Here is a 13928-nt window from a genome sequence, read left to right as displayed (position 1 = left end):
ATAAAATAAACACAACAGATAAAATCATCAACACAGGATGGCAAAGGATGCATGGGGAGAGGTGGGATTAGGTTTCAGTCAAACACATCCAGTGTGAAGTTTCCTCTTTAGGTCTCCAAGTATCTGGCAGAGCCAGGACTTAAGGCTCTAAGTCAGGAGGGTGGGAGCCAATCTTGCCTCAGGGAGTAAGATGTTCAGAGGGCAGGAACCATGGCATAGAAGGCTCTTCTCCTGGATCCCACCAGCCAGAATTCCTTGCCTGACAGAATCTGTATCATAACCCCTCTGCCAGCGTATGTGAGGCAGGCCAGTCCCATCAGGACGGTCCAAGTAGCCTGCACCCATCCCATGCGGGGCTTTAAACGTGTATTCAGAGTACTAGATCACTTTTATCGCCTCAAAACTAAGATCTAAGCGCCAATAGACAAGTTTTAACCTCTTTGGAATTCTCTGAGGTAGTCAAAATAAGTACGATAAAAGCTTATTGTGGGGGGAAAGATTAAAGCCCCAATTTTAAAACAATTCTGAAACTCCCTTCCATGGTAACATCTTTTACTGAATTCAGTATTCTATTTCACAAAAGCAAGATTGTATTAAGAACTGTATTTAACACCATAAACTTCAATACTTCTGTTATGTCTATCAAGAGACATGGTGGTTAGAACACAGTACTGCAGGTTACTTCTGCTGACTGCTGGCTACCAGCAGTTCAAATCTCTCACCAGTTCAAGGTTGACTCAGCCTTCCAACCTTCCGAGGTCAGTAAAATGAGGATCCAGATTGTTGGGGGCAATATGCTGACTCCGTAAACTGCTTAGAGAGGGCTCTAAAGCACTGTGAAGTGGTATATAAATCTGCTATTGCTATTTCAGTACCTCAGCATTCACTGGACAATATAAATTTACTTAACCTTTCCTATTCAGCTTTTGTGATTGCTATATGCATTCTTCCATCAACCTTGCTTTAAAAATATTAAGAGAAGAAAAGAAGATTGGTGCCTGAATTATTTTCTATTTTAAATCTATCCTTATTTCTCCAGTTACAAAAATTCAGCAGAGCAAGATTCTGTCACTACTGTATATTAGTAAGCTGTAGAGTCCAGGCCCACTGATAGGGATATTTGTTGAATGGTAACAGAGGTGCAGCCATCATCATTCCTTTTTCTCCCGTAGAAATCCAGGGCAATGATTCTTCATATCCTATTAGTTTCACCTGAAATTTTAAAAAGCTATTATAAATGGGAGGAAAGTAGGAAGAAAGCTTTTCAAATGATAAATGGATTCATGTGTAATAAGAAGAAATAATTAGCTGCTTTCATGGATTACATAAAATCATGGCTTGTTTGAAGTACAATTTAAATTAGAAATACGTTAACTGGTGTTTTTCCCCCTGAAAAACCGTTCAAATTCCCACAACATTCGAAGGGAGTTCATCACAAAACAGACAGCTAAATGTCTCTGTAGATTCTCAGTCATCCAGGTGATGGTTATCCCAAAAGTACTTTCTTTCAAAAGGCAACTGGTCTTTCTTGCTTTGCTTGAAGACATTTCACTTCTCATCCAAGAAGCTTCTTCAGTTCTGACTGAATGGAGAATTGCAAGACTACAGGATTTAGGTGACCCTGAGGACACAGATAAACCTCCAAGTGGCTTCAACAACTTTCAGAAAGAGCTAATGACCATATGACTGCAAGGAATATAAATCCTTCCATTCTCCACCATTCAGTCAGAACTGAAGAAGCTTCTTGGATGAGTAGCGAAACATCTTCAAGCAAAACAAGAAAATCCAGTTGCCTTTTGAAAGAAAGCAACTTTGGGGCAACTGACCAGGATGACTAAGGATCTCTACAGACATTGAGCCACAAAAACAAACCAGGAACTAAAACTATGGATCTCTGTCCATATATCATCCTCAGCCACAGTGGTAGTGGTAAGCTAATGGCTATCTTGATTTGACAGTCTAAAACTCTGTTTTTTCATCCACCTTCCACATAGCATATTAAGTAAAAAAAAAAAACACCAAACCTCATTATGTAAATTTAGTAGCGTTCTGCACATATGCTTGGTGGTGACTTAAGTTTCATGCAGAGAGATTGCTAAATTACACACCCAAATAAAGTTCTAGGAAGTCCCCGTCCTTCAAACTTCTTCCACTGAAATAAAATTTGTTTTGACTACAAGAGTTATCATGCATCTTTGGTTTAAGCATACTTGAAAATAAGTCATTCTATCATGTAAACTTGTTATTGCTACCCTGTGCTATTATGGTCTTTGTCTCAGCACTGTGAAACCACTCATGCCTAGGCTATTTGGTTCCTGAAACTTATTACACATTCTAGTTTCCCATTTAGATTTCTGAAAGGAAATTTGAGGGTGGAGTAGGACATGGTGATAGAGATGAGCAGTTGCATCAATTATCAGATGTTTCTGATTTACTGAAAGATCAGAGTTAGTGGTGGTACTTAACATAGTCCAGTCTGACACAGCATGTTCTGTATGCTAGTGCTAACTATTTTTCCAAAGTTACATCTAAGCATCAATAAAAATAACCTTAATCCATGCTCACAAAACCCCAAAAAGATAGACATAACAACCCCTATTCACTGGAAGAGTAAGTGGATCAATATGAAGGATCTATAGTTTGCAAGGAGGCTGCCTATTGGCATTTTCTGATGTCTTCAGCTATAATCAGAATTGCTTACCTTTGTTTTCCCAAGAATAGCTTTTGGTTCACCCAGCGTCAGAGTTCCGGAAGTTGGCCACTTAAGGAAAATGGCATATAGAATGTTTTCTTTTGGTTTGAATGTGTACCTGATGGGGATATTTTATTCTATTATGTATCTTTAGTCTTTCAGAATAAACATCTTTCCAAGACCTCTGAGAAGTTACAGTAATAAAACTATAACAGATATTTTAAACAGTTTAAAGTTTTTTGGGGCGAAAGGAAAATCTAGGAGCAAAAAACAGCAGATCCCCTCCCCCCGCTTGTTATCCCAAATGGGGACACCTGATGTGTGAAGAGAGAATAAAATGAGGATTGAGTTTTGTGATGATTATTTCCACCAACAAATATCTAATAGTCTACCAATACTTGGTCATTAAATGTTCTAAAACTGCATTTTTGTGAAGGAAGAAGAAAAAAAATGTTCATTAATAGCTTGCAGATTTTAGAAATGCTAATAACACCGAGACTGAAATATATGTACCAAAAGTCCTAATAAGTAGCAGATTGGAGGTGATGGGAGCCAGGGCATATTCTGGAACATATTATAGCAATCTAGGGTTGTTATCTAACATCAGGAAGGAAGCACATCTTGAAATCGCATCTTGAAGCAAACAGCAGTCTCAGGAAGTGATTAATTTGGATCAAAATAAATAGCGTCTCTCCCACATATATTTAGCCCTTATATCTACTTCTTTCAAATCTTGTATCTACTTCTTTCAAAACATATTAGAGATCAAACAATGTACAAGTATGAATTAGCAATTGATGTCTGTAGCCAATAATCTACCAATCCATATATAACCAATCCTACTGGAAACATCTAAATGTATGTTTTCTTTTAATTCACTCAATTTTAAATGTAGCTTTTTATCTAATCATTACTGCCCTGCACATTCTTATTTCTGACAGAATTTTTAAAAACTATGTTATCTGCAAGTTATGTTTTCAGAGCATTTTCCGCTGATGAAATATTGAGCAGCAAGTTTTATGTATGTTCAAAGCCAAACCAAATATGAATAATTAGGAAATTGTAACTGTTCATCTTTAGCTGAGCATCTATTTTGGTTTCCTCCCACTTTTGCAGCCATCTAAATATAAAAATTCAGGTGCAATCTTGCACAATTTTAACAATATAACCCTACCTGTATGATTGCAATGTAAGGCCCAGGTTACTCACAAGTAAATCTTGTTCAGTTTAAACATGTTTAAAGCTACTTAGTTACTTTAATATTGTAATATCTCATGAACTCACCAGACTCCTGGTGTTATACTATCATTTTGGGCTCTCCAAGGTTTAGTGCTGAAAATAGCTTCACCGTTCAATGCCAACCAAGTCCCCATTTGCTTCAGACGCTCTTCAAATATAATAGGAATGCGACCATCATGGGTGGGCCCAATATTCACCAAAAGATTTCCTCCACATGCTACTGTCTCTACAAGTTGCTGAAACAATTTTAAAAAATGATCAACACAAGATTCTAAAATTCAAAACGTGTGTTTTGAGTTTTTCCGGTCTAAATCAATATTTCTGTTATAATGCTGCCAGTGCACTGCTGTAGGTTGAAGCAAAGTACAACTATTCAAGTGGAGTTGCCAGTTCTATGAATCACTACAAACTTATTCATGAGCTCATCAACATCCTGCTCTGTACTTTACATTGTCCTTTTGCCCTATGTGTGGCATTGGCAAGCTCAGTTCACCTACCTAGTAGGTCAGGTTTCTCTTACTTCCTGGTATTTCCTTTTGCTCATTTGACTGAAGAACAGGTCTATGTTCTAGAGCAGGGGTGTGAAACTTGATTTCATTGAGGGCCGCATCAGGGTTGTATTTGACATGCAGGACCAGGTGTGTGTGCTGGGGGGGGGGGGGAGCTCCATGTCACGTGCTACTCCGTTTTTGCTGGCAGAGAGCTGCAGGAGGCTGTCGTGGCAGAAAACAGAGCCTGGGACGGCTCTCCCAAGCTCCATTTCCCTGGCAGACACACTGTGGGCCAGTCCTTTGCTGTTTCCAGGGTAGCCCCGTGGGCCAGATCTAAGCACCCCGGGGCCTGGATTCAGCCCCTGGGCCTTGAGTTTGACACCCATTCTAGAGGGATACACATTTAGCAGATTACTTACAGATTACAACTGCAAAGTTCCCATACCTAGATCTATTTAAAATCCGCTGAATTCATAAAAACGTAAACTAGTTAAAACTTATTATTTTAATACTAATTATAATATATATTATCTAAATAATATATAATATTAATATATATTAACTTAATATATTAATATTAATGCAATATCAGGGATTTTCAATTCAAGTGCATAGAATGTGAAGGATGTGTGTTTTTTTATTTTTTATGTATAATGTGCATTGAAATGGCATTTAATTTTGTTGTACGAGGTGCAATGACAATAAAGTAATCTTAAACTTAAGCATTTGTACAGCTTTTTCCAAGGCTGAAATTATGAAGTTACAGAATAACATATTCAGGATTATGAGGAGCTGCTTCTAGCAATTGCCAAATTGCTCGAAGAGATAACCTCAAGGTTTCTGCTGAGAGAACTTTGTTTCTTATTGGAATTGACCTGATGATTGAACATAAAATAAATTTCTAGTACAGCATTTTAAACCATAGAACTTTATACAAACAGAGGTGATACAGCTGGATCACACATTTGAGCTAAGCCCATTTATGCTTATTTGGTTTGATTTTATGAACCAAGGGATTGTAATTTTTGTACCATGATTTATGGTTCAGTGCAATGTTTGAACATATAAATCTAAGACATGATAGATGTAAAAGATCAGGGTTTTGAATGGATCTGGATGTTCTTTGGGAATTGGCTAGCAAAAACTGAATATATTCTCGCTTCTCTTTGTATTTGAGAAAACAGATCACATAGTACTCTGATTTAAATTTTGTAACATGATATCAATAAGATAATGGTTCTAAATCAGATTGTATAGTACCTACATCCTGTATTTGCAAAGTTTCTCATACAAATCAAAGAAACAAACCAAAACAGAAAGAGTAAAATGTGGAGTGAAATTGGGGAGAAAAGATGAGTGAAAAGATGGGAAATATTCCCATTTAAGAACTTTTTGCAACTCTAGGATAACAAACTGTAGGGTTTAATTAGTTTATAAATTAGTTTATAATCTGTGTTGATTCTTATTGACCACATAAATAGATTTTATCCAGGATAATCTGTCCTCAGCCTACTCCTTCAGGTCTTCCAATGGTGAAGCCACTGCTGTAAATGAATCCATCCACTTTACTGCAAGTCATACTGCTGTCCCAACGTTATAGATTTCTCCAAAGGGTTAGATCTTGGATTACTAGTGATCTGTGCCTCAAGCTGGAACTTTGGGTTCATTTTTTTGATGATCCATCTATTTGTTCTCTTTGCTAACCACATAATTTTAAAGTCTTTTACAACACCAAAATTCAAAAATATCAATACTCCTAGCCTACTTCTTTAAATTACAGTTTTCACTTCCAATAGAAACCTTCATTTCTTACAGAGAAAAACACTGCCTACACAAGTCTGATTAACTGTAGATATAAACACGTTCTAGTATATGAATATACTTTCCAAAGTCTTTATTGCTACTCTGCCAAATGCAAACATGTGACTTATTTCTGCTGGTTCTGGAACAGTTGAAAATTGATCCTAAAAGGCAGGAGCCATCCACTGTCTTCATTGTCAATTCTGAGGCCGGTTCTATACCAGTCATCTTTTAATTTTAGTCTCATTTTTTTCACTGTGCCCTTGGTTTTTATTACTAGAATTCGCAGGTCCTTTGTGTTTTCACCTATCAGAAGGGTATCATCAGCTTGGGGCAGATTAGTGATACGTCTTCCGCCATTTTCTTCCAATCCATCTATCCTTAATATGTATTCAGCATATAGGTTTGATAAATAAGGGGAGAAGATACAGCCTTCTCTCACTCCTTTGCCAATCTAGAGCCAGACTACTTCACTGTATTCTGTCCATACTATTGCTTCCTGACCTATGTATAGGATATGCACGAGGACAGTAAGGTGTTCTGTTAATTAGTTATTCTAACTAAATATATAATTTGTTACATTTTTGAAATAAGCTATTCATGTTTTCGGAAAAAATAAGAACTAGTAGTCCCCATACAATTACAGGTACCATTTTGACTTGCCTTACCTGTATGAGAGCTTCAATAGTCAGATAATCACTTAATTGTGCATCCCTTCGGTATCCCCAAGACTTTCTGTCAATTGTCATACAGTCCTCCCACTTATGGGACAAGAGATGTTTAGGGCTGTATCGATCTGCACAAGTGAAAAAACCTCCGTGTTTGCATATTGTGCCAGCTCCCCAGCGATCGTTTGTTACAACTGTTTTCTGAACAGGGCTGAAAAATTAAAACACATTGTTGGCATGTGGTGCCAACTCAAACCTGCAGGCACATTTCTTCATTTATATTCTTCACTGAATATAAAAAATAAACTTGAGAGGAAAGGTAGGATATAGGGAAACTTACTTCAACTGAACTAAAAGAATAGATCCATTATTCCCAAATGTCAGATCAGTTTCTGTCAAGTAATCTTCAGGTTACAAAGATGATCGGGACCATAATTTCCATTGTAAGGAATGCAGTTGTAAAGCACAACATCATGCAACTGTGTCACTTAGTAATGGGAATTCTGGCATTCCCGGTTGCCATCATAACCTGAGCATCTCAAAGGTCATTAAGAGGGACCTCACATGATTTTGATTCCCTACCGCCTCCCCCATTGACTCTGTGGGAAGCAGACAGGAATATAAGAAACTGCAATCATGTATCCACTGGGATGTTATGACAGACAGAATTCCAAGTACCAGTCATAAGTACTTTTCATTCAGCGCCACTGTAAAATTGAACAGTCAAACAATTGCAACCCAGGGACTCCCTGAATTTATATGCTGCCCATCTTGTCAAAGCTAACTCTATTATGCTGCCAATGATACAAATGACCAATGTCATTCCTTTGATACAAACTAATACAAATGACATAATCGGCATTATTTAGATGATATTATTACACAAATGACCCAAACTGGCATTTACATAATCTCATTTGCATGCGAAGTCTGTTGTACTGAGGTCTGGAAAAATCAAGCTTTCACTGTAATCGTATCTTTAACAATTAGGTAAAATCTTAAAATTGTCCCTGGTCAAATTTAATGTTATTTGTTCCCTGAATATGCACGTCAGATTAATTTTTCTTCCATTCTGATTTTCAGAATTTTAAAACAATAAATGCCTGATGTTACTTCTATTGTCTAATTCTTTCCTCCTTGCTATATAGTGGTCCTTCAGAGCAGAGCAGAGCAGTGATGTCTGTAGGGAAAGGGAGAGAGGGATCAAAATAACACAAGCAGTATCACATGGTGATGCAAGCCATGCTCTTTTTCTACATGGGTTGTGCTGTTGCACAGTTTCCCTAAGAGGCGGAACTCGCAAAATGATAGTACAACACTGTGGTGTGAGCCTGTGGCACCAATTTAGCAGAGATAGGAATCGGTGACCTGCCAGATGGCCTTAATTTTATTGCCCATCAGCTCCTGTGGCAATGTGAGAGATGCTGAGCAGTGTGGTTATACCACTAGTCTTGGCCCTTCTCTTTCTTCAAGCAAAAGTAATGTTCAAAGGGGCATAATAATGAAGGCAAACTTATCACATACATGAAGTTTTCAGACTGAAAATACTCAAAGTGCATTTATCTATAATCTTGTGCATGGTTCACTTTAACAAAGGGCACAGAAGAACTTAACACATGCAATTTGCTATTCTGAAATTCTCTGCCAAATAATATACTCTCATTCTGACACATTTCCAGAAAACGTAGGTTTCTCAAAACAATTATGAATTCTTGGGTTAGAATTTTTAGAAATGCCAGTTTTAAATCCATTGCTTCTCCATCAATTTTGAAGAAGTGCCAGTTCTCGATTGTCTGATACTTGATTTTTGGGAGGCCCACTTGTAAGCATATTGCAAATGTTTTAAACACAAGATAATTAAATATAAAATCAGAGATAAAACAGTAAATATAAACATAACACAGTGGAACTGCAAATCTTTGCAAACAGAAAGAACAATGTTTGTGGAAGGCAGAAAATTGAAATGCAGGAGTTGCAATCTTATGATGTATTTAGGCAATAGTTCCCAGCAGGCTCTGGATTAAATCTCTGACTTTAAGCAGGGTGAAGGAAAGGAGGGAGTTATGCATTAAACTGTTAATTCATCCTGTACCCGAATTCATCTTTGTAGCCACTACAAATTGAGAACATAAAATGCCAAATAAAGAAATAATGAAAAAAGCATCATAAAACTAAGATAAGAAGCTGCAAGAACGGTAATAAAAATGCAGTAGTAATAAAATGCAACACATAAAACTAGAGTAAAACTATCAACAAAATAAACGGTATGAAGTTCTAAAAGAAATATTAATGGCTGGGAAGATAAGGCTTCAACAGATGCCAAAAAGTAGTGTTAAACCCCAGAGAAGCTGCTCTAACTCATTACCAACAGTATAAACTATGCAAGTAACTCAAAGATTAAACTATGTAGCAGCTCTATGAAGAGAGGGCCAGACTTTTTCCAAAGCTGACTGTGATTGGATGGTCACAAGAAATATTCCTAAGTGACATGTGAAATGTTTCATTTTTTTTCTCACCATCAAGATACTGTTTTAGATCATAGAATCCAATTAAATTATTTTAGAAGCAATACTCTAATCTTAGTACTATTTAAAAATAAGGGAGCAACGTGAACCAGGACTGCAGCTTTAAAGCAATCAATTATACAACATTATGATTAGGGCACAATTTCCTTCTAAATATTTAGGTGAAATGCACTATTTCAATACGAAAATAACACATACCTCTCATTATAAAGCCATGCTAGGAAGGCAGTGCTATTCCAGTAAGTATCTGGAGCATTCCCATCGCCATCTGACCACAGAACCTCTGGCTGATATCGCATCACAATCTCATAAAGCTCTGGGAGAGTTTTGACATTTGGAAACTGTTGTTTCTTGAATTTGCTAGCAGCATCATCACAGAAGAGAGGGTTGAACCATTCAAACAATGAGTGATATAGCCCGAAACGTAAGCTTGTCTGGTTTCTAATGGATGTAGCTAACTCTCCCACAAGGTCCCGTTTTGGTCCCACATCCACACTGTTCCAAGCCCAGGAATATTTCGACCCCCACAGAGTAAAACCTGGTCAAAGAAAGAAAATGGTTAGGAATGAACTATTTTGGGTGTGTACAGTATATGTTCTGGAAACCTTTGTTTCACGCTTTTTTTTTTTTGCCATTGTTATCTCCTGATATGAGACTAATGAGACTGCACTGTATAAGGCATCTTCAACAAGATGATCTAAATTTAGTTATCACTAGATAATACAGGATCGCTTGTCCTACATTATTTCGACCCTCTCTGCAGTATCATAGGAGAAAGTGTAAGATGTGATTTATTATTAACACATCATACCAAGCACACAATATGCTTATTTTGAGCCCAGCATGACATATAACTCCATCCTTTACAGATTAGCACACAAACCAAACCATTTTGGCTTTTTCTATAGAAGGGTGTAAAGATATTGAACTGGAATCCTTTTTGGCTGGGTTACAGAAATGGCTTGCCATTGCTTTCTTCCATTAATTTTTACTTTTGAGATTTTCCAGTAATTCTGTATCCAAATGTCAACCAGAGCCAATTCAACTTAGCTTCTAAGATAGGGCTATCTACTTTTGCTATCTGCTGCCTGATTTCTTTCATTGCATCCTCTTCATCTTAATCATCTTCATCAACCTGGCTTAGCATTATAACATTACTTTCAGTCATCTTTTTCTTTTTATTTGGAATATAATGAGGATATCTTACCCAAGCCTTTCATCTGGTAAAATAACTAAACTGAGCCAATTGAGATCCAAAAGAACTGTGGCCACTTTACCTTCATGATGTTTTGAAGTCAAGACAATGTATTTGGCACCTGAAGCACTCAGAATATCTGCCCACTGCTTGGCATCAAACAACTCAGCTGTAAACATAGGGCCAAAATCTTCATAAGTGAATCCAGGATGGTAGTTTTTCTTCATAAAAGTTACATAAGGTTCCTTCTTTTCCGCTTGCCAATACCACCTGCAAAGGAACAACATCCCATGTATCTGCATACAATGACAGAAGGACTAACAAAGATAAGACTAAAGCAAATTCTTACACATATCTTGAACATAGTATTATATGTGCAAGCTTTGTGCAAGTGCAGAACCAGTATTTTAAAATATTTTTTCTGATAATCTCAAGATGCATTCTCTAAATGCATCGCCAGTTGCGTCCTTTTCTGGATCGGGACTCCTTACGCACAGTCACTCAGGCACTTGTCACTTCTCGCCTGGACTACTGCAATGCTCTCTACATGGGGCTCCCCTTGAGGAGCACCCGGAGGCTCCAACTGGTGCAGAATGCGGCCGCGCGGGGGATTATGGGAGCGAGGAGGCGCTCCCATGTGACACCTCTCCTACGTGAGCTGCATTGGCTTCCAGTGGTCTTCCGGGTGCGCTTCAAGGTGTTGGTTACCACCTTTAAAGCGCTCCATGGCATAGGACCTGGGTATTTGCGGGACTGCCTTCTGCCGCCGATAGCCTCCCACCGCCAGTACGCTCCCACAGAGAGGGACTCCTCAGGGTGCCGTCAGCCAGGCAATGTTGGCTGGTGACCCCCAGGGGGAGGGCCTTCTCTGTGGCAGCTCCTGCCCTCTGGAACGATTTGCCCCCGGAGATACGAAGGATATCGGATCTCCGGGTCTTTCGTCGTGCCCTGAAAACTTTTCTTTTCCATCAAGCAGGGCTGGCCTGAACCCCCCCTCTTTTAGTCTTTTTTAGTTTTTTAGCTTTTAATTTGTAAATGGGTTTTAATTCGAATTGTTTTAAATTTGGGGCCAAAGTATGTAATTCTTTTAATAATTTTAAATTTTGTATTGGTATGTGTTTTAGTTCTGGGTCCACTAGGAGAAGGGCGGTATACAAATTGAATAAAATAATAAAATAATAAATAAATAAATAAATAAATAAATAAATAAATAAATAAATAAATAAATAAATAAAATGAATAAAATTCAAAGCCTGATAGCCCACAGAATTCTGGAAATATAGCTTTCGATGATAAATATAAAAATCTAAAGTTTGAGGTAAGCAGAGTATAATTCGGTTCAATTTGCTAACTTTCCCAAGAACACTGAGAAAAGATGCTGGGAAACATGGAAAGAAATAAGACGATCAGTAGCAAATCGGATGGACTCAGTTATAGTGGTGATAAGTATAACTTTGGAAGACATGAAATACCATTTTAAGGATATATTAGGATGGGGAAAAATTATCTATGTGGTTGCTAGGAGACAATACTGAGTTGATGGCACATAATCAATCTATCAATGCCTGAGGGAAAAACCAGGTTTTTACAACCTTCCAGAAGGCCAGTAGGATCAGGCTATCCACTCTCAGGGGGAAGCTGTTTCATAGGATAGGTATTGCAACAAAGAAGGCCTGTCTCCTGAGTCCTATAGTTGAAACCATTGGAGATGGATGGTCCTATGCCACGCAGGATTTTAAAGGTGGTAACCAGCATCTTCAATTGCATTTGGAAATCTACAGGGAGCTAGTGCATCTTGTACAAAAATGGTGTCATATGGATAAATATTGATGCATTGCAAACTGTGTACCATTGCATTCTGTATCTGAATATTGTTCATACCCCATGTAGAACCAATCTGCTATAACAGTAATTCCTCTAGGAAATAAAGTACAGAAGAAATGGACATGACTGTTGATTTAAACTATACATATTTGAGAGCAAAGTGACAGGGCAATTAACAGCAGTGTTTATTATATTATTATAAAATGTTCCCTTTAGACAGGAAAATCCTTCAAGGCAAGCAAAGCCTGGTTTGATAATGATTTCAACTTCCTGGCTTGACAACCTCCAGTTCTGTCTTTGACCCACTTCCAGGGTTCACACTGAGTTATTCACATCTTAAAATTAATACATAAGATACACTTCAAAATCCATTTTGTTGCTTATCCTTGCGAGTACAAGCAGCAAAAATTATGTCAAACGCAGGCATTTCCCTAGCATGCAAGCATACACAAACCTTTAAATTAAAAATAGAAATAAAAGCAGAAGTTGCCTAGGAGAACTAAGAATGACAGAGTTCTCCAAAGGTTCAAGAATAATGAAATCAGCTGAGAACGTTAGCTGGAAAAAAAAAAGTAAAGGATGAAGGGGAAATCCCGCTATTCAAGATATTCATTTTCAAACGGGGAATAGGCAATACAATGCCTACGGGTGTCTCTCCCTGAATCTTCAAAGTGTTCTGCAAACACCCATGATTTCCAAACCTCCAGACCAAGACAGTCTGTAGAGTGCTTTTCTATAGAATTAGAAGGGGGCCAGTACTTTGGTGTGAGACGGATTCTCACATTACCCCAAGGGGGGGTGGGGATGGAATTGCAATGAGATTCAGAGCAACTCATGCCCGTTTCGTTTTATGCCCGTCTTCCCAGCAGAGAAGAATCCTTAAAGCACACACTGCTAGTTGCAAGTAACCGAGGCGGGTAATAAATAAAACAGGGAGGCGAGGTCAGAGAAAACGCATGGCAGAGCTGGCAGAGGGGAACCTCACCAAAACCACTCGCTGCCGAAGCTTGGCACGGAAAAAACACCCCAGTGGATGAAAATCCCAAACTTGGCTTCATCGAACCAGGGCGGAAGCGGCCGGGAGTCCAGAGACTCCCAAGTGGGATCGTAGCCACCGCCCCGGCCGCTTGAGGGTAGCAGGAGGAAGATGAGCAGCGGGGGTAACGGCAGCAAGAAGCGAGGAAACTCCCGCCGGAGAAAGGATGAACCGTCCGGCTGAGCCATGGGAACCCGGACTGAACTCCCAACGTTTCCCGCTTCGCTTCTCTGCCTCCCTCGAATCATATGACGCCGAGTCACATGGCCGCCGGACCGGCTGTGGACGCCGGCCCTGCTGCTTCCGCCCGTGAAGCTTTGAGTTCTGCCTTTCTGCGGAACAGGGTTGTCTCCGGTCTCGGGTGGTTGTGCAATCACACACAATGGTTGGGTAACAAGTGTTTTGTGAGAGGGTGGTTTATCTAAGGCTGCAGGTTCGTTAAGGCGCCGTCTTCGACA

At 38.8% G+C, this 13928-nt stretch overlaps 1 protein-coding gene across 1 annotated transcript; it reads right to left on the bottom strand.

Annotated features, from left to right (window-relative positions):
* Positions 1–485: 485 nt before the first annotated feature.
* FUCA2 (alpha-L-fucosidase 2) lies at positions 486–13718 on the bottom strand. Its single transcript, XM_070952125.1, has 7 exons — positions 13420–13718; positions 10693–10880; positions 9614–9953; positions 6891–7101; positions 3977–4167; positions 2702–2810; positions 486–1212 (listed from the first exon to the last, which is right to left on the bottom strand). The coding sequence occupies exons 1-7, from the start codon at positions 13716–13718 to the stop codon at positions 1072–1074; spliced, it is 1479 nt and encodes a 492-aa protein (XP_070808226.1). The 3' UTR covers positions 486–1071.
* Positions 13719–13928: the final 210 nt, after the last annotated feature.

The sequence above is a fragment of the Pituophis catenifer genome, unplaced genomic scaffold (genome assembly GCF_029215685.1).
Source record: "Pituophis catenifer annectens isolate HBS135680 unplaced genomic scaffold, rPitCat1.0.hap2 SCAF_1, whole genome shotgun sequence".
Taxonomy (NCBI): domain Eukaryota; kingdom Metazoa; phylum Chordata; class Lepidosauria; order Squamata; family Colubridae; genus Pituophis; species Pituophis catenifer.
Note: the sequence above shows the minus strand (reverse complement) of the source record. Positions and strands in the feature narration are given on the sequence as shown.

Bases quoted from the DNA above. Each gene is read 5' to 3' on its own strand.
- FUCA2 (XM_070952125.1), bottom strand. From the start codon at position 13,718: ATGATTCGAGGGAGGCAGAGAAGCGAAGCGGGAAACGTTGGGAGTTCA. The intron at 2,811-3,976 runs GTGAGTTCATGA...TATCCCCATCAG, and splicing joins AGTATAACACCAGGAGTCTG to GTACACATTCAAACCAAAAG. The intron at 1,213-2,701 runs GTAAGCAATTCT...TTAAAATTTCAG, and splicing joins CTATTCTTGGGAAAACAAAG to GTGAAACTAATAGGATATGA.